This window comes from Phaenicophaeus curvirostris, unplaced genomic scaffold (assembly GCF_032191515.1).
Source record: "Phaenicophaeus curvirostris isolate KB17595 unplaced genomic scaffold, BPBGC_Pcur_1.0 scaffold_93, whole genome shotgun sequence".
Classification (NCBI taxonomy): Eukaryota; Metazoa; Chordata; class Aves; order Cuculiformes; family Cuculidae; genus Phaenicophaeus; species Phaenicophaeus curvirostris.
Genome location: NW_027206715.1, coordinates 390,634 through 417,800, shown reverse-complemented (window position 1 = coordinate 417,800; position 27,167 = coordinate 390,634). Strand labels below are relative to the sequence as shown.

Below are 27,167 nucleotides of genomic sequence, written 5' to 3'. Positions count from 1 at the left end.
GGGTCAAGGGGGAGCAGTGGGGGGAGAGCAGTGGGGCCAAGGGGGATCAGTGGGGCAGGGGAGCAGTGGGGTGAGAGCAGTGGGTCAAGGGGGATCAGTGGGGCCAAGGGGGATCAGTGGGGCAGGGGGGAGCAGGGGATCAGTGGGGTGGGGGGGGCAGTGGGGCAGGGAGGGAGCTGGGGGATGAGAGCAGTGGGGAAGGGGGAGCAGTGGGGAGAGAGCAGTGGGGCCAAGGGGGATCAGTGGGGCAGGGGGGAGCAGTGGGGTGAGAGCAGTGGGCAGGGGGGAGCAGTGGAGCCAAGGGGATCAGTGGAGCCAAGGGGGATCAGTGGGTCACGGGGCTCAGTGGGGAAGGGGGGATCAGTGGGGTGAGAGCAGTGGGGCAGGGGGGATCAGTGGGGCCAAGGGGGATCAGTGGGGCAGGGGATCAGTGGGGCCAAGGGGGATCAGTGGGGCAGGGGGGATCAGTGGGTCACGGGGCTCAGTGGGGCAGGGGGGAGCAGTGGGGCAGGACGGGGGTAGATGGGAGCTGTGGGGTGAGATCTATGGGGCAGGAAGGGGAGATGGGAGCAGTGGGGAAGCAGGGAGCGGGAGCAGCAGGGATGGGGCTCCGCTATGGGGCTGGGGCTCCGCTATGGGGCTGGGGATCCGCTATGGGGCTGGGGGGCTCTGCTATGGGGCTGGGGGGCTCTATGGGGCTGGGGGGCGCCGCTATGGGGCTGGGGGGCGCCGCTATGGGGCTGGGGATCCGCTGTGGGGCTGGGATACTCTATGGGGCTGGGGATCCGCTATGGGGCTGGGGCTCCGCTATGGGGCTGGGGATCCGCTATGGGGCTGGGATGCTCTGTGGGGCAGGGATGATGCTCTATGGGGCTGGGATACTCTATGGGGCTGGGGCTCCGCTATGGGGCTGGGATGCTCTGTGGGGCAGGGATGATGCTCTATGGGGCTGGGGGGCTCCGCTATGGGGCAGGGATGCTCTATGGGGCTGGGATGATGCTCTATGGGGCTGGGGGGCTCCGCTATGGGGCTGGGATGCTGGGGGGGGCGCTTCCCGGGCTCCTCCCTGGCAACCGCGGTTTCCATGGCAACGGAGCCGGGAATCCAAGGGATGGAGATGGGGGGGGGGGGGGGGGATGTGGGGAGGGGGGGCCTGCCCCATGGATCCTGCCCCACGGATCCTGCCCCAGAGATCCTGCCCCATGGATCCTGCCCCATGGATCCTGACCCGTTGTGGGAACGGGAACTGGGAATGAGGGGGGACTGGGAATGGGGGGGAACTGGGAATGGAGGGGGGGACTGGGAATGAGGGGGACTGGGAATGAGGGGGAGACTGGGAATGAGGGGGACTGGGAATTAGGGGGGACTGGGTCTGGGGAAACTGGGAATGTGGGGGACTGGGTACGGGGAGACTGGGAATGAGGGGGGACTGGGAATGAGGAGGGACTGGGAATGTGGGGGGGACTGGGAATGGGGAAACTGGGAATGGGGGGGAGACTGGGAATGGGGAGACTGGGAATGGGGGGGGACTGGGAATGGAGGGGGGACTGGGAATGGGGGGGGACTTGAGGGGGTTTCCAGTTATTCCCAGTTAGAATCCTCAGGTTGTTGGGGGGGGGGAACTGGGATAGAGAAGCGGGGGGGAACTGGGGGGGCTGGTTCGGGGGGTCCCTTCGGATTTTTGGGGGGGGGGGGGGGGGGTTGGTGATGGGGGGGGGAGGTGAATCCTCAGGTTGGGGGGGGAACTGGGGATACTGGGGGGGGAACTGGGGGGGGAATGAGGGGGCGGGGGGGGGGAGATGGGGGGGAGGAATTGGGGGGCTGGGGGGGTTGGGGGGGGAGCGGGGGGGTCCCCGCGGTACCTGGGGCTGCGGCTGCGGCTCCGCCTGGGAGAGGAAAAACCTCCATGGCGGGGGGGGGCGGGGAGAGGGGGAGGGAAACGGGGGGGGGAAGTGGGAAAGGGGGGGGGGAAGTGGGGGGGGAAGTGGGAATGGGGGGGGGGAAGTGGGGGGGGGGATGGGAATGGGGAGAAGTGGGCGGGGGAATGGGAATGGGGGGGAAGTGGGGGGGGAATGGGGGGGAGGGGGGGAAATGGGGGGGAAGGGGAAGTGGGATGGGGAAATGGGGGGGAAATGAGTGGGAAGGGGGGGTGGGAAGTGAGGGGGTGGGAAATGGGGGGGAGGAAAGGGGGAGAAGGGGAAATGGGAGGGGGAAATGGGGGGGAAATGGGATGGGGAGGAATGAGGGGGTGGGAAATGGGGTGGGGGAAATGGGGAGTGGGAAAAGGGGGGGAAATGGGGGGGAAATGGGGGGCTGGGGAATGGGACGGGGGTGGGAAATGGGGAGAATAGAGGAAATGGGGGTGGGAAATAGGGGGGAGGAAAGGGGGAGAAGAGGGGAAAGGGGGAAATGGGAGGGGGGAGGAGTGAGGGGGTGGGAAATGGGATGGGGGGAAATGGGGAGTGGGAAAAGAGGGGGAAATGGGGGGTGGGAGAAAGGGAATGGGGGAAATGGGGGGGGATGGAGGGGAAATGGGGGGGAAATGAGTGGGAATGGGGGTGGGAAATGAGGGGGTGGGAAATAGGGGGGTGGGAAATGGGATGGGGTGAGAAAAAGGGAAGGGGGGAAATAGGGGGAAGGGGGGTGGGAAAATGATGAGAAGGGGGGAAAAAGGAGGGGAAGGGGGAGGAATTGAGGAAATGGGGTGCGGGGGGGGGGTCTCTGCTGGAATCCTCAGGTTGGGGGGGGGATAATGGGGGGGAACTGGGGAGGAAAAGGTTTCCTGAGACCCCCGACACCCCCCCCAGATTCCCTCCTGAGCCCCCCCAGGACCCCCCCTCGCCCCATCTCTAACCCCCCCCCCCCATCCTGGGGGGCCCCCAGGAGACTGGGAGCTGCTGGGAGGAGACTGGGAGAGACTGGGAATCCCTGGGATCCCAGCAGCGGGAGTGGAGGCCGGGAGGAGACTGGGAATCACTGGGATCAGACTGGGAATGGAGACTGGGAATGACTAGGATCAGACTGGGAATGGCTGGGAATGGAAGCCGGGAAACCCATGGGACCCAGGCAGTGGGAACGAGACTGGGAATGACTGGGAGGAGACCAGGAATGGCTGGGAATGGAGACTGGGAATGGCTGGGAATGGAAGCCAGGAAACCCATGGGACCCAGGCAGTGGGAACGAGACTGGGAATGACTGGGATCAGACTGGGAATGGCTGGGAATGGAGACTGGGAATGGAAGCCAGGAAACCCATGGGACCCAGGCAGGGGTAACGAGACTGGGAATGACTGGGATTAGACTGGGAATGGCTGGGAATGGAGACTGGGAATGGAAGCCGGGAAACCCATGGGACCCGGGCAGGGGGACCGAGACTGGGAATGACTGGGAGGAGACCGGGAATGGCTGGGAAGCGGGCGCGGGCGGATTTTATTGCGCGGGGGCCTGGGTGCCGGGCTCGGTGTCGCGGTGCCGCCGCCGTCGGGCTTCGCTCCGGAGCCTCTCCAGGAGCAGCCGCGCCGTCGCCTCCAGACTGTGCTGGGAGAGAGAATCCAGAGCGGAGCGAGCGTCGGAGCGGGAACCGGGAGCGTCGGGATCATCCCCCCGCCCCTCGCCCCCGGAGCCGCCGTCCGGACCTGGAGCACGTGCAGCGCCTTGAGGCAGACGACGGCCAGCTCGGCGACACCGTCCGCCGTCAGGTCGGCCGCCAGCAGCGCCAGCAACGGGCTCGGGAAGCGCCGCGACCACGCCAGCCGGAACGTCCCGGAGCACAACTTGTAGCACAGCAGCTCCTGAGCCGGGAAAAACGGGGAGCGGGGGCGGCTCTGGTGGTTTCGGTTGGATTCGGATCGAGAAATGGGGGTTTTGTTTGGGTTTGGATGGAGAAATGGTGGGATTGGTTGGATTGGGATGGAGAAATGGTGGTTTGGGTTGGATTCGGATCAAGAAATGGCTGTTTTGGTTGGGTTTGGATCAAGAAATGGAGGTTTTGGTTGGATTCGGATCAATAAATGGTGGTTTTGGTCGGATTTGGATGGAGAAATGGTGGTTTTGGTTGGATTTGGATCAAGAAATGGTGGTTTTGGTCGGATTTGGATGGAGAAATGGTGGTTTTGGTTGGATTCGGATCAATAAATGGTGGTTTTGGTCGGATTTGGATGGAGAAATGGTGGTTTTGGTTGGATTTGGATCAAGAAATGGGGGTTTTGGTTGGATTCAGACTAAGAAATGGTGGGTTTGGTTGGATTGGGATCAAGAAATGGCTGTTTTGGTTGGGTTTGGATCAAGAAATGGTGGTTTTGGTTGGGTTTGGATGGAGAAATGGTGGGATTGGTTGGATTCGGATCAAGAAATGGTGGTTTTGGTTGGATTCAGACTAAGAAATGGTGGGTTTGGTTGGATTCGGATCAATAAATGGTGGTTTTGGTTGGATTCGGAGCAAGAAATGGTGTATTTGGTTGGATTTGGATCGAGAAATGGCGGTTTTGGTCGGATTTGGATGGAGAAATGGTGGTTTTGGTTGGATTCAGATCGAGAAATGGGGGTTTTGGTTGGATTTGGATCAATAAATGGTGGTTTTGGTTGGATTTGGATCAAGAAATGGCGGGTTTGGTTGGATTCGGATCGAGAAATGGGGGTTTTGGTTGGATTTGGATTGAGAAACGGCGGTTTTGGTTGGATTTGGATCGAGAAATGGGGGTTTTGGTTGGATTTGGATTGAGAAATGGGGGTTTTGGTTGGATTTGGATGGAGAAATGGCGGTTCTGGCTGGATTTGGATGGAGAAATGGTGGTTTTGGTTGGATTTGGATGGAGAAATGGCGGTTCTGGCTGGATTTGGATGGAGAAATGGTGGTTTTGGTTGGATTTGGAGCAAGAAATGGCAGTTTTGGTTGGATTTGGATTGAGAAATGGTGGTTTTGGATGGATTTGGATGGAGAAATGGTGGTTCTGGCTGGATTTGGATGGAGAAATGGTGGTTTTGGTTGGATTCAGATCAATAAATGGTGGTTTTGGTTGGGTTTGGATCGAGAAATGGTGGTTTTGGTTGGATTCGGATCGAGAAATGGGGGTTTTGGTTGGATTTGGATGGAGAAATGGTGGGATTGGTTGGATTGGGATGGAGAAATGATGGTTTGGGTTGGATTCGGATCAAGAAATGGCTGTTTTGGTTGGGTTTGGATCAAGAAATGGAGGTTTTGGTTGGATTCGGATCAATAAATGGTGGTTTTGGTCGGATTTGGATGGAGAAATGGTGGTTTTGGTTGGATTTGGATCAAGAAATGGGGGTTTTGGTTGGGTTTGGATGGAGAAATGGTGGGATTGGTTGGATTGGGATGGAGAAATGATGGTTTGGGTTGGATTCGGATCAAGAAATGGCTGTTTTGGTTGGGTTTGGATCAAGAAATGGAGGTTTTGGTTGGATTCGGATCAATAAATGGTGGTTTTGGTCGGATTTGGATGGAGAAATGGTGGTTTTGGTTGGATTTGGATCAAGAAATGGGGGTTTTGGTTGGATTCAGACTAAGAAATGGTGGGTTTGGTTGGATTGGGATCAAGAAATGGCTGTTTTGGTTGGGTTTGGATCAAGAAATGGTGGTTTTGGTTGGGTTTGGATGGAGAAATGGTGGGTTTGGTTGGATTCGGATCAAGAAATGGTGGTTTTGGTCGGATTCAGACTAAGAAATGGTGGGTTTGGTTGGATTCGGATCAAGAAATGGCTGTTTTGGTTGGATTCGGATCAATAAATGGTGGTTTTGGTTGGATTCGGAGCAAGAAATGGTGGATTTGGTTGGATTTGGATCGAGAAATGGCGGTTTTGGTCGGATTTGGATGGAGAAATGGTGGTTTTGGTTGGATTCAGATCGAGAAATGGGGGTTTTGGTCGGATTTGGATTAATAAATGGTGGTTTTGGTTGGATTTGGATCAAGAAATGGCGGGTTTGGTTGGATTCGGATCGAGAAATGGGGGTTTTGGTTGGATTTGGATTGAGAAACGGCGGTTTTGGTTGGATTTGGATCGAGAAATGGGGGTTTTGGTTGGATTTGGATTGAGAAATGGCGGTTTTGGTTGGATTTGGATGGAGAAATGGGGGTTTTGGTTGGATTTGGATGGAGAAATGGCGGTTCTGGCTGGATTTGGATGGAGAAATGGTGGTTTTGGTTGGATTTGGAGCAAGAAATGGCAGTTTTGGTTGGATTTGGATTGCGAAATGGTGGTTTTGGATGGATTTGGATGGAGAAATGGTGGTTCTGGCTGGATTTGGATGGAGAAATGGTGGTTTTGGTTGGATTCAGATCAATAAATGGTGGTTTTGGTTGGGTTTGGATCGAGAAATGGTGGTTTTGGTTGGATTCGGATCGAGAAATGGGGGTTTTGGTTGGATTTGGATGGAGAAATGGTGGTTTTGGTTGGATTTGGATGGAGAAATGGTGGTTTTGGTTGGATTCGGATCAATAAATGGTGGTTTTGGTTGGGTTTGGATCGAGAAATGGTGGTTTTGGTTGGATTCGGATTGAGAAATGGTGGTTTTGGTTGGATTCGGATCGAGAAATGGTGGGTTTGGTTGGATTTGGGTTGCGAGTTGCCGGTTTTGGGCGGATTTCGGTTGGAAAACAGTGCGTTTCAGCAGATTTTGGTGGGGAATTAGTGTTTTTGGATGGACTTGGGGTGGGAAGAGGTGGGTTTGGGTGGATTTGGGTGGGAAGAGTTGGATTTGGATCAGGAAATGGCAGTTTTGGTTGGATTTGGATTGAGAAATGTCGGGTTTGGTTGGATTTGGGTTGCGAATTGTGGGTTCTGGACAGATTTGGGTTGGGAATTGTTGGTATTGGGTGGATTTGTATCAGGAAGAGGTGGTTTTGGATGGATTTGGGGTGGGAAGAGGTGTTTTTGGACGGATTTGGATCAATAAATGGCAGTTTTGGTTGGATTTGGGTTGGGAATTTGGGGTTTCGGTAGATTTGGGTTGAGAATCAGTGATTTTGGATGGACTTGGGGTGGGAAGAGGTGGTTTTGGGTGGATTTGGATCGGGAAATGGCGGTTTTGGTTGGATTTGGGTTGCAAATTGGGAGGTTTGGAAGGATTTGGGCTGGGAATCAGCAGTTTCAGCAGATCTGGGTTGGAAATTGGTGATTTTGGATGGATCTGGGGTGGGAAGAGGTGGTTTTGGGTGGATTTGGATCAAGAAATGGCTGGTTTGGTTGGATTTGGGTTGGGTATTGGGGGTTTGAGGCGGATTTGGGTTGGGAATTGGTGGTTTTGGATGGATTTGGGGTGGGAATTGGTGGTTTTGGATGGATTTGGGGTGGGAATTGGTGGTTTTGGATGGATTTGGGGTGGGAAATGGTGGTTTTGGCTGGATTTGGGTTAGGAATCGGTGTTTTTTGGCGGATTCCATTTGGGAATCGGCGCTTTAGGGTGTGAGGAGGTAGTTTTGGGTGGATTTGAGTCGGGAATCAGTGGTTTTGGGTGGATTTGGGGTGGAAAGCAATAGTTTTGGGTGGATTTGGATTAGGAATTGGTATTTTTGGGTGGATTTGTGCAGATCTGGGGGCTTTTAGGCAGATTCTAGGTTGGGAAGCGGTGCTTCCGGGCCGGATTTGAGGCAGAAACGGAGACTTTTGGGGCACCAGAAAGGGCTCCACCTGTCCGTAGGTGCCGAGCAGGATCTCCTGGGCCCCGTCGAAGTCGACGTCGGCGGCCGCGGCGCACAGGACGCTGTCGTAGCGGTCGCTCCCCGGTAAAACCAGCTGGTCGCTCAACCCGTTGGATAAAACATTCCTGGTGGGAAAGACGAGGAGGAGGAGGATGAGGAGGAGGAGAAGGAGGAGGAAGAGGAGGAGGAAGAGCGCGGGGCTCACCGGTAGACGACGGCGACCTCAATGGTGCTGGCGACCAGGACGCTGTAGTTCTCTCCTGGAGGGGGAAACTGGGAGGGACTGGAGCTCCGGAGAGGGGAACTGGGAGGGACTGGGGGGATTTGGGGTGAGAAACAGCGGTTTGGGGCAAATTGGGGTTGGGAAATGGCGCGTTTGGGTTGAGAAAAGGCGGGTTTGGGGTGGATTTGGGGTGGGAAATGGGATTTTTGGGTGGATTTGGGTCAGGAAATGGCAGTTTTGAGTCAAGAAATGGCATTTTAGGCTAGGAAATGGTGATTTTGGGTGGATTTGGATCAGGAAATGGTGTCTTTGGGGTGGGAAATGGCATTTTGGGGTGGATTTGGGTCAGGAAACAGTGTCTTTGGGTAGATTTGGGTCAGGAAATGGTGGTTTTGAGCAGATTTCGGTTGAGAAATTGTGGGTTTGGGTGGATTTGGCTCAGAAAATGGTGGGTTTGGGCGGATTTGGGTTGAGAAATGGCAGGTTTTGAGTCAAGAAGTGGCATTTGAGGCTAGGAAATGGCTGTTTTAGGCAAATCTGGGTCAGGAAATAGTGGATTTGGGTCAGGAAATGGCTTTTTGGGGCAGAGTTGGGTCGGGAAATGGCAGGTTTGGGTGGGGGTGGGTCAAGAAGTGGCATTTTAGGCTAGGAAATGGTGATTTGGGGTGGATTTGGGTCAGGAAATGGTGTCTTTGGGTGGATTTGGATCGAGAAAAGGCGGGTTTGAGTCGAGAAATGGCATTTTAGGCTAGGAAAAGACGGTTTTGGGTGGATTTGGGGTGGGAAATGGCATTTTTGGGTTGATTTGGGTCAGAAAATGATGTCTTTGGGTAGATTTGGGTCAGGAAATGGTGGGTTTGGGTGGATTTGAGGTGGGAAAAGGCGGTTTTGGGTGGATTTGGGGTGGGAAATGGCATTTTTGCGTGGATTTGGGTCAGAAAATGGTGGGTTTGGGTGGATTTGGGTCAGGAAATGGTGGTTTTGGGTGGATTTGGATTGAGAAAAGGCAGGTTTGAGTCGAGAAATTGCATTTTAGGCTAGGAAAAGGCAGTTTTGGGTGGATTTGGGGTGGGAAATGGCATTTTTGGGTTGATTTGGGTCAGAAAATGATGTCTTTGAGTAGATTTGGGTCAGGAAATGGTGGTTTTGGGTGGATTTGGATTGAGAAAAGGCGGCTTTGGGTGGATTTGGGGTGGGAAATGGCATTTTTGCGTGGATTTGGGTCAGAAAATGGTGGTTTTGGGTAGATTTGGGTTGAGAAATGGCAGTTTTGAGTCAAGAAATGGCATTTTAGGCTAGGAAAAGGCGGTTTTGGGTGGATTTGGGGTGGGAAATGGCATTTTTGGGTGGATTTGGGTCAGAAAATGGCAGTTTTGAGTCAAGAAATGATATTTTAGGCGACGACTATGGAGTCTTTGGGTAGATTTGGGTCGGGAAATGGCAGTTTTGAGTCAAGAAATGGCATTTTAGGCTAGGAAATGGCTGGTTTGGGCAAATTTGGGTCAGGAAATAGTGGATTTGACTCAAGAAATGGCTTTTGGGGGCAGATTTGGGTCGGGAAATGGCAGGTTTGGGTGGGGGTGGGTCAATAAGTGGGTATTTTAGGCTAGGAAATGGTGTCTTTGGGTAGATTTGGGTCAGGAAATGGTGGTTTTGGTGGATTTGCGTCGGGAAGCGCCGGATCACTGTTCCAATTCCGCACCTTGGGGCTCGGCTCCGGCTCCCGGCGCGAGCGGGAAGATGAGGACCCTGGCGATGGGCGCGTCGTGCTGGAGGCTCCAGCTCTGGAGCAGCGCTGCGGCGGGAAGAGGAGACGCGTCCGACCGGGAACGCCGGAGCCCACCCGGAACGCCGGGATCTGGGTCCAACTGGGAATGCCGGGACTCACCGCGCCGGCTCTGGTCGACGCGAGCCACGCGGACGAAGCCGTTTTGGCAGCCGAAGGCGCTGAGTCGGTGGCCGCCGGGAATGTTCCGGACGTCGAGCCAGAGGATCCTGGAGGAAAACAGGATTTTTTCGGGGGAAAAAGAGAGATTTGGGGGGGCGGGTCCCGGGGTCCCAACGCCGGGATCCATACGGGCTGGGCAGGTCCTGGAATTCCGGGAAGAGCGGCTGCACCGGGTGCTCCTCGAACTGGTGGGAGGCGACGTTCTGGGGGAAAAAAGAAGGAAAAGGGGTAAAATGAGGGAAAACGAGGGGAAAAAGGCAGGGAAAAATGAAAATGAGGAATAAGTGGGAGAAAATGAGGAAAAACTGGGTGAAAATGTGGAAAAACTGGGTTAAAATGAGAAAAACTAGGTGAAAATGAGAAAAAAGTGAGACAAAATGAGGAAAAACGGTGAAAATGAGAAAAAAGTGGGAGAAGATGAGGAAAAACTGGGTGAAAATGAGGAAAAAGTGGGAGAAAATGAGGAAAAACTGGGTGAAAATGAGGAAAACTGGGTGAAAATGAGGAGAAACTGGGAGAAAATGAGGAAAAAGTGGGAGAAAATGACGAAAAACTGGGTGAAAATGAGAAAAAAGTGGGAGAAAATGAGGAAAAAGTGGGCGAAAATGAGGAAAAAGTGGGAGAAAATGAGGAAAAACTGGGTGAAAATGAGAAAAAAGTGGAAAAATGAGGAAAAAGTGGGAGAAAATGAGGAAAAACTGGGTGAAAATGAGGAAAAAGTGGGAGAAAATGAGGAAAACTGGGTGAAAATGAGGAAAAAATGGGTGAAAATGAGGAAAACTGGGTGAAAATGAGCAAAAAGTGGGAGAAATGAGGAAAAACTGGGTGAAAATGAGGAAAGTGGAAAAATGAGAAAAAACTGGGTGAAAATGAAGAAAAAGTGGAAAAATGAGGAAAAACTGGGTGAAAATGAGGAAAAAAATGGGAGAAAATGAGAAAAAACTGGGTGAAAATGAGGAAAAAGTGGAAAAAAATGAGGAAAAAGTGGGAGACAATGAGAAAAACGGGGTGAAAATGAGGAAAAACGGGGTGAAAATGAGGAAAACTGGGTGAAAATGAGGAAAAAGTGGGAGAAAATGAGGAAAAACTGGGTGAAAATGAGAAAAAAGTGGAAAAATGAGGAAAAAGTGGGAGAAAATGAGGAAAAACTGGGTGAAAATGAGAAAAAAGTGGAAAAATGAGGAAAAAGTGGGAGAAAATGAGGAAAAACTGGGTGAAAATGAGAAAAAAGTGGAAAAATGAGGAAAAAGTGGGAGAAAATGAGGAAAAACTGGGTGAAAATGAGGAAAAAGTGGGTGAAAATGAGGAAAACTGGGTGAAAATGAGGAAAAAATGGGTGAAAATGAGGAAAACTGGGTGAAAATGAGCAAAAAGTGGGAGAAATGAGAAAAAACTGGGTGAAAATGAGGAAAACTGGGTGAAAATGAGGAAAGTGGAAAAATGAGAAAAAACTGGGTGAAAATGAAGAAAAAGTGGAAAAATGAGGAAAAACTGGGTGAAAATGAGGAAAAAAATGGGAGAAAATGAGAAAAAACTGGGTGAAAATGAGGAAAAAGTGGAAAAAAATGAGGAAAAAGTGGGTGAAAATGAGAAATAAGTGGGAGACAATGAGAAAAACGGGGTGAAAATGAGGAAAAACGGGGTGAAAATGAGGAAAACTGGGTGAAAATGAGGAAAAAATGGGTGAAAATGAGGAAAACTGGGTGAAAATGAGCAAAAAGTGGGAGAAAATGAGGAAAAAGTGGAAAAATGAGGAAAAACTGGGTGAAAATGAGGAAAAAGTGGGTGAAAATGAGGAAAACTGGGTGAAAATGAGGAAAAAGTGGGTGAAAATGAGGAAAAAGTGGAAAAATGAGGAAAAACTGGGTGAAAAAGAGGAAAAAGTGGGAAAAGGAGGAAAAACTGGGTGAAAAAGAGGAAAAAGTGGGAAAAGGAGGGAAAGGAGGGCAGCGCTGACCTCGCGGTAGAGGTGCACAGCCGGGTCGTTCCCGCTCAGCAGGAACACGGTCTCCATCGCCGGCTCCGAGTCCGCGGATCCCAGGCAGAGCCTGCGGGATCGGGATCAGGGAGATCCCGGGATGGGATCAGCCGGGATGTGGGGAAAGGGGGATCCCAGGGTTTGGGAATTGGGGGGATCCCGGGATGGGATCAGCCGGGATGTGGGGAATGGAAGATCCCAGGGTTTGGGAATTGGGGGGATCCTGAGATTGGGATTAGCCGGGATGCGGGAAAAGGGGGATCTGGAGATTTGGGAATTTGGGGGATCCCGGGATTGTGATTAGCCAGGATGTGGGAAGAGGAGATCCTGGGATCGAGGGGATCCTGGGATCAGGGGGGGTCGGGAATTGAGGGATCCCAGGACTGGGGGGGATTGGGAAAGGGGGGGGATCCTGGGATCTGGCGGCCGGGAATTGAGGGATCCTGGGATCAGGGCGGGTCGGGAATAGAGGGACCCCGGGATTGGGGGATCAGGAAAGGAGGATCCCGGGAAAGTGGGGGGGGGGACGCACTCAGCATGGCAGAGCTGGAAGGGCGTGAACTGGAGCTCCAGGTTGAGGCAGCTCTCTGCGGGGAGAGGGGTCAGCGCGCCCCCCGGCCCCCCCTCTGCCCCCCAAGTGCCCCCCGACCCCCCCTCTGCCCCACAACTGCCCCCCAAGTGCCCCCCTTCTGCCCCACAACTGTCCCCCCTCCAGTCTCGGGGGTCCTGGGGGTGTTTTGGGGGGTCCTGGGGGTGTTTTGGGGGTCCTGGGGGGTTTGGGGGTGTTTTTTGGGGGGGTCTTGGAGGGGTTTGGGGATCCCAGGTGGTTTTGGGGGTCCCAGGGAGAGTTGGGAGGGGGTTGGGGGGCCTGAGGGTTTGACAGTGTTTTTGGTGGGGGGTCACGGGGGTCCTGGATTGGTTGAGGGTCCTGGCGGGGGAGGGGGGTGCGTTTGGGGGTGTTTTAGGAGTCCCAGAGGGAAAATTGGGGTGTTTTGGGGGTCCTGGGGGGGATTGGGGGTGTTTAGGGGGCCCTGTGGGGGGGTTTGGGGGTCCCGTTGGGGGAGTTAGGGTGTTTTGGGGATCCTGTGGGGAGTTTTGGGGGGTCCCGCGGTGGGTTTGAGGGTCCTAGGGATGTTTGGAGGTTCCAGGGGTGTTTTGGGGGTTCGGGGAGGGTGTTTTGGGGTCCCTCACGCGCGACGCAGTCGAGGTCGTTCTCGCAGCCGGGCTCGTAGTCGCAGTAGATGTTGAGGAAGGGGCTCGGCTTCTCCCCCGAGTCCTGGGGAAGGGGGGGGGGGGGGCACAAAAAAGTGGGGATCCCCCCCAATCCCCCCCATTTCCCAACCCCCAGAACCCCCCCAAGCCCCCCACCTTGATGAAGGTGATGCCCACGACCACCCCGCGCTGGGGGGGGGACTTGGCGAAGGCGTCGATGGAGACGATCTCGGCGTCCACTGAGGGGGGGAACCAGACCCATAGCTGCCCCCAGCCCCCCAAAACCCCCTCCCCGTGCCCCACAGCCCCCCAGAACCCCCTCCCAGTGTCCCCCAGCCCCCTAAAACCCCCTCCCAGTGCCCCCCAGGCCCCCAGAACCCCCTCAACGAGCCCTCCAGCCCCCCATAACCCCCTCCCAGTGCCCCCCAGCCCCCTCCCAGTGCCCCGTAGCCCCCCAGAACCCCCTCCCAGTGCCCCGTAGCCCCCTCCCAGTGCCCCGTAACCTCCTCCCAGTGCCCCGTAGCCCCCCAGAACCCCCTCCCCAGGCCCCATAGCCCCCTCCCAGTGTCCCGTAGCCCCCTCCCAGTGCCCCATAGCCCCCCAGAACCCCCTCCCAGTGCCCCGTAGCCCCCTAGAACCCCCTCCCAGTGCTCCATAACCCCCCAGAACCCCCTCCCAGTGCCCCGTAGCCCCCTCCCAGTGCCCCATAGACACCCACAGCCCCCCAGAACCCCCTCCCAGTGCCCTGTAACCCCCTCCCAGTGCCCCGTAACCCCCTCCCAGTGCCCCGTAGCCCCCCAGAACCCCCTCCCAGTGCCCTGTAGCCCCCTCCCAGTGCCCCGTAACCCCCTCCTGTGCCCCATAGCCCCCCAGAACCCCCTCCCAGTGCCCCGTAGCCCCCTAGAACCCCCTCCCAGTGCTCCATAACCCCCCAGAACCCCCTCCCAGTGCCCCGTAGCGCCCTCCCAGTGCCCCATAGACACCCACAGCCCCCCAGAACCCCCTCCCAGTGCCCCCCAGCCCCCTCCCAGTGCCCCGTAACCCCCTCCTGTGCCCTGTAGCCCCCTCCCAGTGCCCCGTAACCTCCTCCCAGTGCCCCGTAGCCCCCCAGAACCCCCTCCCCAGGCCCCATAGCCCCCTCCCAGTGTCCCGCAACCCCCTCCTGTGCCCCATAGCCCCCCAGAACTCCCTCCCAGTGCCCCGTAGCCCCCTAGAACCCCCTCCCAGTGCTCCAGAACCCCCCAGAACCCCCTCCCAGTGCCCCGTAGCCCCCTCCCAGTGCCCCACAGACCCCCACAGCCCCCCAGAACTCCCTCCCAGTGCCTCATAGCCCCCCAGAACCCCCTCCCAGTGTCCTGTAACCCCCTCCCAGTGCCCCGTAACCCCCTCCTTTGCCCCGTAGCCCCCTCCCAGTGCCCCGTAACCCCCTCCCAGTGCCCCGTAGCCCCCCAGAACCCCCTCCCAGTGCCCTGTAGCCCCCTCCCAGTGCCCCGTAACCCCCTCCTGTGCCCCATAGCCCCCCAGAACCCCCTCCCAGTGCCCCGTAGCCCCCTAGAACCCCCTCCCAGTGCTCCATAACCCCCCAGAACCCCCTCCCAGTGCCCCGTAGCCCCCTCCCAGTGCCCCATAGACACCCACAGCCCCCCAGAACCCCCTCCCAGTGCCCTGTAACCCCCTCCCAGTGCCCCGTAACCCCCTCCTGTGCCCTGTAGCCCCCTCCCAGTGCCCCGTAACCTCCTCCCAGTGCCCCGTAGCCCCCTCCCAGTGCCCCGTAACCCCCTCCCAGTGCCCCGTAGCCCCCCAGAACCCCCTCCCCAGGCCCCATAGCCCCCTCCCAGTGTCCCGCAACCCCCTCCTGTGCCCCATAGCCCCCCAGAACTCCCTCCCAGTGCCCCGTAGCCCCCTAGAACCCCCTCCCAGTGCTCCAGAACCCCCCAGAACCCCCTCCCAGTGCCCCGTAGCCCCCTCCCAGTGCCCCACAGACCCCCACAGCCCCCCAGAACTCCCTCCCAGTGCCTCATAGCCCCCCAGAACCCCCTCCCAGTGTCCTGTAACCCCCTCCCAGTGCCCCGTAACCCCCTCCTTTGCCCCGTAGCCCCCTCCCAGTGCCCCGTAACCCCCTCCCAGTGCCCCGTAACCCCCTCCTGTGCCCCATAGCCCCCCAGAACCCCCTCCCAGTGCCCTGTAACCCCCTCCCAGTGCCCCCCCTCCCAGTGCCCCCCCTCACCGGGGATGTAGGTGAACTGGAGGTGGCGGGCGAGGGGCCGCAGGCGCTGCCGCAGGTCCTGGTATCGCACGTGCAGGACTTTGCCCTTGAGGGCGGCCGCCAGCAGCCCCCCCGGCGCCCCCCCCCCCGCGCCCCCCGGCAGCCGCGCCAGCCCGTACACGCTGCTCTGCGAGCCCAGGCGGCTGACGCTGTCCTCCACCAGCGGGCACCCCCCGCGCATACTGGGGAGACTGGGAGCCACTGGGAGCCACTGGGAACGAGAGACCGGGGGTGAGGAGGGGGCACTGGGAGTGAGGAGGGGGCTGGGGATGGGATACTGGGAATGGGATACTGGGAGCCCAGGCGGCTGACGCTGTCCTCCACCAGCGGGCACCCCCCACGCATACTGGGGAGACAGGGAACCACTGGGAACCACTGGGAACGAGAGACCAGGGGTGAGGAGGGGGCTGGGAATGGGATACTGGGGATGGGATACTGGGGATGGGATACTGGGAATGGGATACTGGGGATGGGATACTGGGAATGGGATACTGGGGATGGGATACTGGGGATGGGATACTGGGGATGGGATACTGGGGATGGGATACTGGGAATGGGACACTGGGGATGGGACACTGGGAATGGGATACTGGGAATGGGATACTGGGGATGGGATACTGGGGATGGGATACTGGGAATGGGATACTGGGGATGGGATACTGGGGATGGGATACTGGGGATGGGATACTGGGGATGGGATACTGGGAATGGGATACTGGGAATGGGACACTGGGGATGGGATACTGGGGATGGGATACTGGGAATGGGATACTGGGAATGGGATACTGGGGATGGGATACTGGGGATGGGATACTGGGGATGGGATACTGGGGATGGGATACTGGGAATGGGATACTGGGAATGGGATACTGGGGATGGGATACTGGGGATGGGATACTGGGAATGGGATACTGGGAATGGGATACTGGGAATGGGACACTGGGGATGGGACACTGGGGATGGGATACTGGGGATGGGATACTGGGAATGGGACACTGGGGATGGGACACTGGGAATGGGATACTGGGAATGGGATACTGGGGATGGGATACTGGGGATGGGATACTGGGAATGGGATACTGGGGATGGGATACTGGGGATGGGATACTGGGGATGGGATACTGGGGATGGGATACTGGGAATGGGATACTGGGAATGGGATACTGGGGATGGGATACTGGGGATGGGATACTGGGAATGGGACACTGGGGATGGGATACTGGGGATGGGATACTGGGAATGGGATACTGGGGATGGGATACTGGGGATGGGATACTGGGGATGGGATACTGGGAATGGGATACTGGGAATGGGACACTGGGGATGGGATACTGGGGATGGGATACTGGGGATGGGATACTGGGAATGGGATACTGGGGATGGGATACTGGGGATGGGATACTGGGAATGGGATACTGGGGATGGGATACTGGGAATGGGATACTGGGGATGGGATACTGGGAATGGGATACTGGGAATGGGATACTGGGAGCCCAGGCGGCTGACGCTGTCCTCCACCAGCGGGCACCCCCCGCGCCTACTGGGGAGACTGGGAACCACTGGGAACGAGAGACCGGGGGTGAGGAGGGGGCACTGGGAGCGAGGAGGGGGCTGGGAATGGGATACTGGGAGGGGAAATGGGATACTGGCAGTAGAGGGGGCCCTGGGAGTGAGAATGGGACTGGGATACTGGGAACTGGGACTGAGGACTGGGAATAGAGACAGGGAACTGGTGAACTGGGGGGGCTGGGAACTGGGGGGGACTGGGGCACTGGGAACTGGCATACTGGGAGCTGGGAATGGGATAACGGGACCTGAGGCCCCGGGAGTGGGAACGGGGATACTGGGACCAGTACCTGCACTGGGAACCGGCACCGCCGCGGCCACCCCGCCCCGAGGGCCCTTCGCGCGGCGCCGTCGCGCGGCTCTGACGTCACCGCCGCGCGCCCGGGGGTGAGGGGCGGGGCTGTTCCCCCCCCCCCCCCCCCCGCGGGGATTTTGGGGGTAAAAGGGGAGATTTAGGGAGTAAAAGGAGCGATTTGGGGGTTCGGCTGGGGGGGGGGAAAGGGGTGATTGGGGGGTGGGGGGCGCCTTCTAGGCCCCCAGAGGGGGAGTTTGGGGGGAAAAGGGGGAGTTTGGGGCAAAAAAGGGGGATTTTGAAGCAAAAGGGGGGGAGTTTGGGGCCAAAGAGGGATTTTGGGGCAAAAAAGGAGGATTTTGAAGCAAAACGGGGGGCAAAAGGGGGGGAATTTGGGGCAGAAAAGGGATTTTGGGGCAAAAAAGGAGGATTTTGAAGCCAAAAGGGGGGCAAAAGGGGGAAAGTTTGGGGCCGAAGAGGGAATTTGGGGCAAAAAAGGGGGATTTTGAAGGCAAATGGGGGGGAGTTTGGGGCCGAAGAGGGATTTTGGGGCAAAAAAGGAGGATTTTGAAGCAAAATGGGGGGAGTTTGGGGCCAAAGAGGGAATTTGGGGCAAAAAAGGGGGATTTTGAAGCAAAATGGGGGGAGTTTGGGGCCAAAGAGGGAATTTGGGGCAAAAAAGGGGGATTTTGAAGCAAAAGGGGGGGAGTTTGGGGCCGAAGAGGGAATTTGGGGCAAAAAAGGGGGATTTTGAAGCAAAAGGGGGGGAGTTTGGGGCCGAAGAGGGAATTTGGGGCAAAAAAGGATTTTGAAGTAAAATGAGGGGGAGTTTGGGGCCGAAGAGGGAATTTGGGGCAAAAAAGGGGGATTTTGAAGCCAAAAGGGGGTGAGTTTGGGGCCAAAGAGGGAATTTAGGGCAAAAAAGGAGGATTTTGACGTCAAATGGGGGAAAAAGGGGGGGAGTTTGGGGCCGAAGAGGGAATTTGGGGCAAAAAATGAGATTTTGAAGCCAAATGGGGGGCAAAAGGGGGAAAGTTTGGGGCAGAAGAGGGAATTTGGGGCAAAAAAGGGGGATTTTGAAGCAAAACGGGGGGCAAAAGGGGGGGAGTTTGGGGCCAAAGAGGGATTTTGGGGCAAAAAATGAGGATTTTGGTAGGAGCCCGACTCCACTCATGCATCGTTTATTTGCTGCTGCGGGGATGCGCTCCAGCCCTGGCGCATGCACGGCCTCCCTCCCCTCCTCCTCCTCCTCCATCCCGGGATAACGGGAACCCCCGGGGATAACGGGAGCGGAGGCCGAGAGCTCGGAATTCCGGCCTGGCGGCGACTCTTTTACACCATTAAATAATCAGAAAAAGATCTCAGTGTGCAAGGATTAAACCGGAGCGGCTCCGGATTAAGGGGAATGGCTCTAGATTAAAGTGGAGTTACTCTAGATTAAAGGGAATGGCTCCGGATTAAACCGGAGCGGCTCCGGATTGAAAGCGATGGGTCCGGATTAAACTCAACCGGCTCCAGGTTGAACGGGAATGGATCCAGAGCGAACCGGAGCGACTCCGGATCGAACCAGAGCGGCTCCGGCTTGACGGGAACGGCTCCGAATGGAACCAAAAAGGCTCCATCGTAACAGGAGACGGCTCTGGATTGACGGGAGCGGCTCCGGATGAAAGCGGAGCGGCTCCGGATGGACAGGAATGCAAGGAAAAAGGCCGGAGCGGGCGCTCTAGCGCAAGTCCTCGTCCTCGCCCTGGATGGTTTTCTTGATGCGGAGCAGCATCGTCGTCAGCCACTGGTCCAGGCGGGAGATGGCGTCGAATTCCTTCACCTGGGAAGAGCCGGGAACGTCGGGGAGGGAAAAGCGGGAAGCGCGGAGGCGCCTGGAGGGGGATTCGAGGGGTTCGGGGCAACCTACGGCGTCGGTGTAAGCGTCGAGGTTCTGCTCCTCGTGGGCGTCCAGGAGTTTCTGGAAGAGGAGAGGAAGGGAGGGAGGAAGATGGAAGGGGGAAGGCGCGATTCCGGAGGGAGGAGGAGCGGGAAGGGCGCTGACCTTGACCAGTTTGCATTCCCGGGAGTCGGAGAAGGCCGGGAACATCTCCTCGTATTTCTGCACGGCCAGCTGGGAGCAAGGACAAGGGGGAGGAGATGAGAAGCCCCATTCCCAGCTCCGTGTCCCACTTCCAGCTCCAGGGAGCCACGTTCCATCCCATTCCCAGCTCCAAGGAGCCACGTTCCATCCCGTTCCCATCCCCATATCCCGTTCCCAGCTCCAGGGAGCCACGTTCCATCCTGTTCCCAGCTCCAAGGAGCCACGTTCCATCCCATTCCCATCCCCATATCCTGTTCCCAGCTCCAGGGAGCCATGTTCCATCCTGTTCCCAGCTCTGTGTCCCATTCCCAGCTCCAGGGAGCCGCATTCCATCCCATTCCCAGCTCCATATCCCGTTCCCAGCTCCAGGGAGCCACGTTCCATCCCGTTCCCAGCTCTGTGTGCCATTCCCAGCTCCAGGGAGCCACGTTCCATCCTGTTCCCATCCCCATATCCCGTTCCCAGCTCCAGGGAGCCACGTTCCATCCCATTCCCAGCTCTGTGTCCCACTCCCAGCTCCAGGGAGCCACGTTCCATCCCATTCCCAGCTCTGTGTCCCATTCCCAGCTCCAGGGAGCTACGTTCCATCCTGTTCCCATCCCCATATCCCGTTCCCAGCTCCAGGGAGCCACGTCCCATCCCATTCCCAGCTCTGTGTCCCATTCCCAGCTCCAGGGAGCCACGTTCCATCCTGTTCCCAGCTCCATATCACATTCCCAGCTCCATATCCCATTCCCAGCTCTAGGGAGCCATGTTCCATCCCATTCCCAGCTCTGTGTCCCGCTCCCAGCTCCAGGGAGCCACGTTCCATCCCATTCCCAGCTCCATATCCCATTCCCAGCTCTAGGGAGCCATGTTCCATCCCATTCCGAGCTCCAGGGAGCCGCGTTCCATCCCACTCCCAGCTCCGTGTCCCATTCCCAGCTCCAGGGAGCCGCGTTCCATCCCACTCCCAGCTCTGTGTCCCATTCCCAGCTCCAGAGAGCCACGTTCCATCCCATTCCCAGCTCCATATCCCGTTCCCATCCCCGGATCCCGATCCCGTCCCCGGATCCCGCTGGCGGACCTTGGCGTTGAGCATGTCGATGCAGAAGTGGCAGAGCGCGGCCTTGAAGAAGTACTCCTTGGCGCTGTACTTGAGGAGGGGGCTGTCCATGGCGCTGGTTCCCACCTGGAAAGCAGAATTCCCTGTGATCCGGGGGATTTCTGGGATCTCCTGGGGACGGGGGGCTCCATCCCCACCTGCTCGTAGATCTCCAGGGCCTTCTGGTACTGCTCCAGCTGCGCCGCGTACGTGGCCACCTTCAGCAGGCACTTGTTGGCCGAGCTGCGGGAAACGGGAACGCCGGGAAGGCCGGGAAGGCTCGGAGCGACCCAAGATTCCGCCCGCTCCCACCCGGATTCGGGATTCCAGCCCCCCCGCAGCACCGGGAGCTGATTTCTCCCCCAAACCAGCCTTTTCCGGAGCCGGAAAACCACGGTGTTTCTCTTTCCAAGCCCTTGGAGCTGGGAATGGGGTTGGAGCGCGGCTCTGCGGAGCTGGGACAGGGAATGGCGCTTCCTTCCGAGGGAAAAGGGACTTTGGGAAGAGGAATTTGGCCACCGAGTGCTTCCTGAGCCAGGGAATGGGACTTCTTGGGGGTTCACAGAGCTCCCCGGTTCTTCCTGGGGGTTCCCGGGGGTTCCCAGGGTTCCTACGTGCTTCCCAAGCTGGAGCCCCAAGCCGGCTGCTCGGGAATTCCGCGTGGAAGCGCGGCCGTTACCTGTTGGATTCCTCCCCTTTGTAATAATCGGCTGCCTGCTCGTAGTGGGCGATCGCCTGGAAGAGAAAAATCCATTCCAGCTCCTTGAATCCATCCCAAGCGGAGCGGAGCCGCGGCTCCCGCTGCGATTCCGGCACCGGGAGCATCCCCCGCCGCCCCCGCGGCTGCCGGCGCTGCCATCTGGGCCGGCTCCGCTGCCAAGCGGCCGGCAGCTTCCCTGCCGCGACAAGGGCGAAGAGGAGCCCGGAGCGGCCCAAAAGCACCACTTCTCTCCCCAAATTCCACTCAAAAGCCCCCAACGGTGCCCGAAACTGCCCCTTCCAGACCAAAAACCTGCCCAAGAGCCCCCAAAGCAGCCCAAAAGTGCCACTTCCCACCCCAAAAGCTGGCTAAAAGCCCCCAAAGTGGCCCAAAAGTGCCATTTCCCACCCCAAAATGTGGCTAAAAGCCCCAAAGTAGCCCAAAAGCACCGCTTCCCACCCCAAATTCCACTCAGAAGCCCCTAAAGGTGCCCAAAACTGCCACTTCCAGACCCAAAACCTGCCCAAAAGCCCCCAAAGTGGCCCAAAATCACCACTTCCAACCCCAAAATCTGGATAAAACCCCCAAAGCGGCCCAAAACCGCCACTTCCCACACAAAATCTCCGCAGAAGCGCTGCTTCCTGACCTAAATTCCACCCAAAAGCCCCCAAAGATGCCCAAAAGTGCCACTTCCCACCCCAAAATCTGGATAAAACCCCCAAAGCAGCCCAAAAGTGCCATTTTCTACCCCAAAATCTGACTAAAAGCCCCCAAAGGTGCCCAAAAGTGCCATTTCCCACCCCAAAATCTGGCTAAAAGCCCCCGAAGATGCCCAAAATCCCCCCTTCCCACCCCAAAATCTGCCCCGAAGTGCTGCTTCCTGACCTAAAATCCACCCAAAAGTCCCTAAATTCTCCCCAAAACCGCTGCTTCACACCCCAAATCCTCCCAAAAGCCTCCAAACCCACCGCTTCCCAAGGGAAAATCCCCCAAAAGCCTCCAAATCTCCCCCAAAATCGCCACTTCCCGCCCCAAATCCACCCAAGAGGCTCCAAATCCCCCCGAAAGCTCCACTTCACAACCCCAAATCCACCCGAATCCTGCGAAATCGCCTCTTCCCAACCCCAAATCCCCCCGAAATCGCCTCTTCCCGCTCCGAATCCGCCCTCTCCGTGGGTTTATCGGGGCGGATTTGGGAGGAAAGCCGCTTTTCCCCCTTTTCCAGCCCATTTTTAAGCAGAGCGACGGGGCTCCGGGCTCCTCAAGGATTCCCGCAGAGGGGAAGAGGTTTTCCCACCCCCAGATCCCAAGCGGAGCAGGGAGAGAAGCCGGGTGGGAAGAGCAAAGCACGGAAAAGAGCCCTGAATTCAGTCGGATCCGCGCAGGATCTCGTTTCCCCTTTAAACCAAAAAGCTGGGATGATTCCACACGGATCAAAAATAACCTCATCCCACGGAGTCCGAATGCGGAGCCGCGGGGGAAGGAGCAGCAGCCGGGGAGGCGGTGCCGACACTCCGGGAAGCCGGAGGGAGCCGAGGGCTCCTCTCCGATGGCTCCGATCCCGCTTCCCAGCCGCCCACGCCGGAACGGTTTGATCCTGACGTCATTAAAACCGGGATTTGGGGGTTTAAAGCCACCGCGGAGGCAGCTGGAACGGATTGGGAAGAGGAGCAGGAGCACCCGGAGGGCAGCGACGTCGGCTCCGGGCTCCCAAATCCCTCCTGAAGCGGCTCCGGGTGCAATTCCCGACGGCGTTCCCGGTGTTTTTTTTACCTTCTCGATGTCCACCAGCTCCGTCTCGTAGATCTCCGCGATGGAAATGTGGTGCTTGGCGGCGATGGTGAAGCGGCCCTGGAAGCCGAAAGGAACGCTTGGAGCTGGGAACGCCGCTTCCCGACTCAAAGCCGGCCGAAAGCGACACTTCCCCACCCGAAATCTCCTCAAAAGCCCCAAAATTGCTGTTTCCCACCCCAAAATCCACCCAAAAGCGCCTCTTCCAACCCTAAAATCCACCCAAAAGCCTCAACGTCCACCCAAATTTGCTGCTTCCCACCACAAATCCATCCAAAAACGCCTCTTCCGACCCTAAAACTCAACCAAAAGCTCAAAGTCCACCCAAAATTGCCACTTTCCACCCCAAAATCCACCGGAATCCCCCCAAAATCCCCTCCTCCCTCCCCGGATCCCCCCAAAATCCCCTCTTCCCGCCCCGAATCCCCCCAAAATCCCCTCTTCCCGCCCCGAATCCCCCCAAAATCCCCTCTTCCCACCCCGAATCCCCCCAAAATCGCCTCTTCCCACCCCGAATCCCCCCAAAATCCCCTCTTCCCGCCCCGAATCCCCCCAAAATCCCCTCTTCCCGCCCCGAATCCACCCAAAATCGCCTCTTCCCACCCCGGATCCCCCCAAAATCGCCTCTTCCCGCCCCGAATCCCCCCAAAATCCCCTCTTCCCGCCCCGAATCCCCCCAAAATCGCCTCTTCCCGCCCCGGATCCCCCCAAAATCGCCTCTTCCCACCCCGAATCCCCCCAAAATCGCCTCTTCCCGCCCCGGATCCCCCCAAAATCCCCTCTTCCCGCCCCGAATCCCCCCAAAATCCCCTCTTCCCGCCCCGGATCCCCCCAAAATCCCCTCTTCCCGCCCCGAATCCCCCCAAAATCCCCTCTTCCCGCCCCGAATCCCCCCAAAATCCCCTCTTCCCGCCCAAAATCGCCTCTTCCCGCCCTGAATCCCCCCAAAATCACCTCTTCCCACCCAAAATCCCCCCAAAATCGCCTCTTCCCGCCCTGAATCCCCCCAAAATCACCTCTTCCCACCCCGGATCCCCCCAAAATCCCCTCTTCCCGCCCCGAATCCCCCCAAAATCGCCTCTTCCCGCCCCGAATCCCCCCAAAATCCCCTCTTCCCACCCCGAATGCCCCCAAAATCCCCTCTTCCCGCCCCGAATCCCCCCAAAATCCCCTCTTCCCACCCCGAATCCCCCCAAAATCCCCTCTTCCCACCCCGGATCCCCCCAAAATCCCCTCTTCCCGCCCCAAATCCCCCCAAAATCCCCTCTTCCCGCCCCGGATCCCCCCAAAATCGCCTCTTCCCGTCCCGAATCCCCCCAAAATCGCCTCTTCCCGCCCCGAATCCCCCCAAAATCCCCTCTTCCCGCCCCGGATCCCCCCAAAATCCCCTCTACCCGCCCCGAATCCCCCCAAAATCCCCTCTTCCCGCCCCGGATCCCCCCAAAATCCCCTCTTCCCCCCCCAAACCGCCTCTTCCCGCCCCAGCCTGGCCTCACCATGTCCGTGTAGATCTCGATGGCCCGGATCAGGCAGTTAATGGCCTCTGGAAATGAGGGAAAACGGGAGCCGTGAGCTGGGATAACGGGAATATCGGAGCCTCTTCCCGCTTTTCCAGCCTCGCCGGCTCCTTCCCATTAAATTTGGGGATAAAAACCACCCTCGAGCTTCCTCAGATAGCGAGGAAAAGCCCAAACCCACGCAGAAAGGGTTGGGAATTCCGGGTGTTTTCGACACGCTCTGCTCCGGGAGGCTGGAAACTTCCCGGATCGCAGAATCCCGACGGGAAGCGGCGGCGCTCACCCTGCGGATCCGCCTTCTTGAAGGCGTTGCCGGCGTCCACGAAGTTGGTGGCGGCGTCGTGCTTGCTCTGGAGCTGCAGGTGGAGCTGAGCCGCCTGGCAAAAGGCATTCCCGGCGGCTGGAACCGCGACGAGGAAAACTTGGGAACGTCGTCCCCGCCGGGAGAGGCGGAAAAGCGGGACGCGGGGCAGCCGATCCCGCTCCAAATCCAGAGCGAAGAGCCGCAATCGGAGGCCGCTCCCTCCCCTCTCCCGTTCCTGATGCCATCCTAATCCCCATCCCGTTCCCAGTCTCGTTCCCTGCCCCGTTCCTGATCCTGATCCCATTCCCATCCCTATTCCCAGTCCTGATCTCATTCCAAGCCATCCCATCCCCTTTCCTGATCCCAGCTCACCCCATCCTCTCCCTTTCCCAATCCCAATCTCATTCCGGATCCCAATCCCACTTCCAATCATCCCATCTCCTCTCCCATCCCTCCCATTCCCGAGCCTGACCCCCCCTCCCATCCCACCCCACCCTCTCTCCCCAATCCCGATCCCTAATCCCAATCCCAATCCCTAATCCCAATCCCTAATCCCGATCCCTAATCCCGATCCCTAATCCCGATCCCAATCCCTAATCCCAATCCCTAATCCCGATCCCGCACCGCTCCAGTTCTTGGCCATCTTGAACATGTTTGCGGCTCTCCCGTAGCACTCGCAGGCCTCCTCCAGCCGGGATGATCCGCTGCGCCCGGAATAACCATGGGATTGGGGGGGGGAAACAGCACCCCAACCCCCCCGGGACCCCCAAATACCCCCCTGGGACCCCCAAATACCCCCCTGGGACCCCCAAACCCCCTCAGGACCCCCAAATACCCTCCTGGGACCCCCAAATACCCCCCTGGGACCCCGAAACATCCCCTGGGACCCCCAAATGCTCCCAGGACCTGCAAATAAGACCCCAAGACCCCCCCACATCCCCCCGTCCACCCCCAAATCCCACCCTCCCCACCCCCCAAACCCCCTTTTTACCCCCAAATCACCCCCCAGCCCCCCCAAACCCCTCTCCTCGCCCCCTTTGGACCCCCAAATCACCCCCAGCACCCCCAAACCCTCCTCCTCCACACCCCCAACCCCCCCTTGTCCACCCCAACCCCCTCTCCTCGCCTCCCAGACCCCCTTTTTACCCCCAGATGACCCCCCCAGCTCCCCAAACCCCTCTCCTCGCCCCCCAGACCCCCTTTTGACCCCCAAATCACCCCCCAGCCCCCCAAACCCTCCTCCTCCACACCCCAACCCCCTCTCCTCGCCTCCCAGACCCCCTTTTGACCCCCAAATCACCCCCCAGCCCACCCAGACCCTCCTCCTCCACACCCCCAACCCCCCCTTGTCAACCCCAAGCCCCTCTCCTTGCCCCCAGACCCCCTTTTTACCCCCAAATCACCCCCCAGCCCCCCAAACCCTCCTCCTCCACACCCCAGCCCCCCCTCCTCGCCCCCAGACCCTCTTTTGACCCCTAAATCACCCCCCAGCCCCCCCAACCCCCCCTTGTCAACCCCAACCCCCTCTCGTCGCCCCCCCCCCGGCCCCCCAGGACCACCCCCCCCGGCCCCCACTCACCCGAAGAGGCCGGCGAAGAAGGACTGGGCCCCCCTCACCTTCCTGTCGGCCTCGGCCAGGAGCTGCAGCGCCTCCTTCTCCTTCCCGGCCGCCGCCGCCGCCGCCATCGCGGCCTCCCTGACGGCCCCGTCACGTGACCCGCCCCGCCGGCAACTTCCGCCGCCACTTCCGCCCCACGTGACTCAGCCGCGCGCGCGCTCCCCCCCCCCCCGGCGCGTTTCCCTCGTCACGTGATCCGCGCTCCCGCTTTTCCATCGTCACGTGATTCAGGCGCGTCCCCCGCGCGTGCTTCCGGGTCACATGATCTAGCCTCGCCGAGGACCCCCCGCCGCGCGCCGCCGTCACGTGATCCAGGCCCCACTCTGCTACATGCACCTTCTATCACGTGATCCAGGCGCGCGTCTTTCCCCCGTCACGTGACCCCGCCCCCGCTCCTCCGTCACGTGACGGCGCCCCCTGGCGGCCGGGAGGCCCGGGGTGGGGGTGGGGCACCTGGAGGGGCCCCCAAAATGAGGCGTTTTGAGCCCTTTTTTGTCGCTTTTTGTCACTTTCTGGTGCCTGGAGGGGGGGGCGACCCCCTCTGACCCCCCTCGTGACGTCACGGCCCCCGCAATGATGTCACAGTCCCTGCTCAGCCGCTTCTCGTTCACCTCCTCCCTTTATTGTGCTCTGGGGTCACATTTTAGGGTCCCCCACCCCCCCCCGAGTTTGCCCCCCCTCATAGTTTTGGGGTTTCCTCTGGCTCTGGGGTGTCCTCGATCCTTTTTGGGGTCTCCTCTCCTTTCGGGGTCCCAGTTTCGGGGTTTCCTCTGGCTCTGGGGTGTCCTCGATCCTTTTTTGGGGTCTCCTCTCCTTTTGGGGTCCCAGTTTTGGGGTCTCTTCTGGCTTTGGGGTGTCCTCGATCCTTTTTTGGGGTCTCCTCTCCTTTCGGGGTCCCAGTTTTGGGGTCTCTTCTGGCTCTGGG

The 27,167-nt window shown here is 58.3% G+C and overlaps 2 protein-coding genes across 5 annotated transcripts; both read right to left on the bottom strand.

The window, feature by feature from the left end:
- Positions 1–3,135: 3,135 nt before the first annotated feature.
- On the bottom strand, positions 3,136–17,161 carry KPTN (kaptin, actin binding protein). 4 transcript variants are annotated; one of them, XM_069882252.1, is made up of 13 exons: positions 17,141–17,161; positions 15,246–15,495; positions 13,175–13,257; positions 12,998–13,082; positions 12,339–12,393; positions 11,786–11,876; positions 9,958–10,031; positions 9,769–9,875; positions 9,583–9,675; positions 7,863–7,971; positions 7,647–7,782; positions 3,635–3,790; positions 3,136–3,531 (listed from the first exon to the last, which is right to left on the bottom strand). In XM_069882252.1, exons 2-13 carry the CDS (start codon positions 15,463–15,465, stop codon positions 3,202–3,204), a joined length of 1,539 nt encoding a protein of 512 aa, XP_069738353.1. In that variant the 5' UTR covers positions 15,466–15,495; positions 17,141–17,161; the 3' UTR covers positions 3,136–3,201. The 4 variants fall into 4 exon arrangements, with proteins under 4 accessions (XP_069738353.1, XP_069738352.1, XP_069738355.1 ...); XM_069882255.1 differs by having other exon boundaries at positions 3,402–3,536; positions 17,141–17,159; XM_069882251.1 differs by having other exon boundaries at positions 3,267–3,790.
- A 1,146-nt stretch (positions 17,162–18,307) lies between these two features.
- On the bottom strand, positions 18,308–26,354 carry NAPA (NSF attachment protein alpha). The gene is made up of 11 exons (XM_069882269.1): positions 26,204–26,354; positions 25,249–25,328; positions 24,604–24,720; positions 24,300–24,346; positions 22,786–22,863; positions 20,992–21,047; positions 20,471–20,555; positions 20,295–20,399; positions 19,190–19,258; positions 19,055–19,105; positions 18,308–18,967 (listed from the first exon to the last, which is right to left on the bottom strand). The coding sequence occupies exons 1-11, from the start codon at positions 26,308–26,310 to the stop codon at positions 18,866–18,868; spliced, it is 897 nt and encodes a 298-aa protein (XP_069738370.1). The 5' UTR covers positions 26,311–26,354; the 3' UTR covers positions 18,308–18,865.
- Between the last annotated feature and the right edge of the window lie 813 nt (positions 26,355–27,167).

Coding starts and splice junctions, on each gene's coding strand:
- KPTN (XM_069882251.1), bottom strand. CDS start 15,465: ATGCGCGGGGGGTGCCCGCTGGTGGAGGACAGCGTCAGCCGCCTGGGC. Junction 11,877..12,338: donor TTCCAGCTCTGCCATGCTGA/GTGCGTCCCCCC, acceptor CCGATCCCGCAG/GCTCTGCCTGGGATCCGCGG. Junction 7,783..7,862: donor GAGGTCGCCGTCGTCTACCG/GTGAGCCCCGCG, acceptor CTTTCCCACCAG/GAATGTTTTATCCAACGGGT.
- NAPA (XM_069882269.1), bottom strand. CDS start 26,310: ATGGCGGCGGCGGCGGCGGCCGGGAAGGAGAAGGAGGCGCTGCAGCTC. Junction 20,556..20,991: donor AAAGGGGAGGAATCCAACAG/GTAACGGCCGCG, acceptor CGTTTCCCGCAG/CTCGGCCAACAAGTGCCTGC. Junction 19,259..20,294: donor TCGACATGCTCAACGCCAAG/GTCCGCCAGCGG, acceptor CCTTGCTCCCAG/CTGGCCGTGCAGAAATACGA.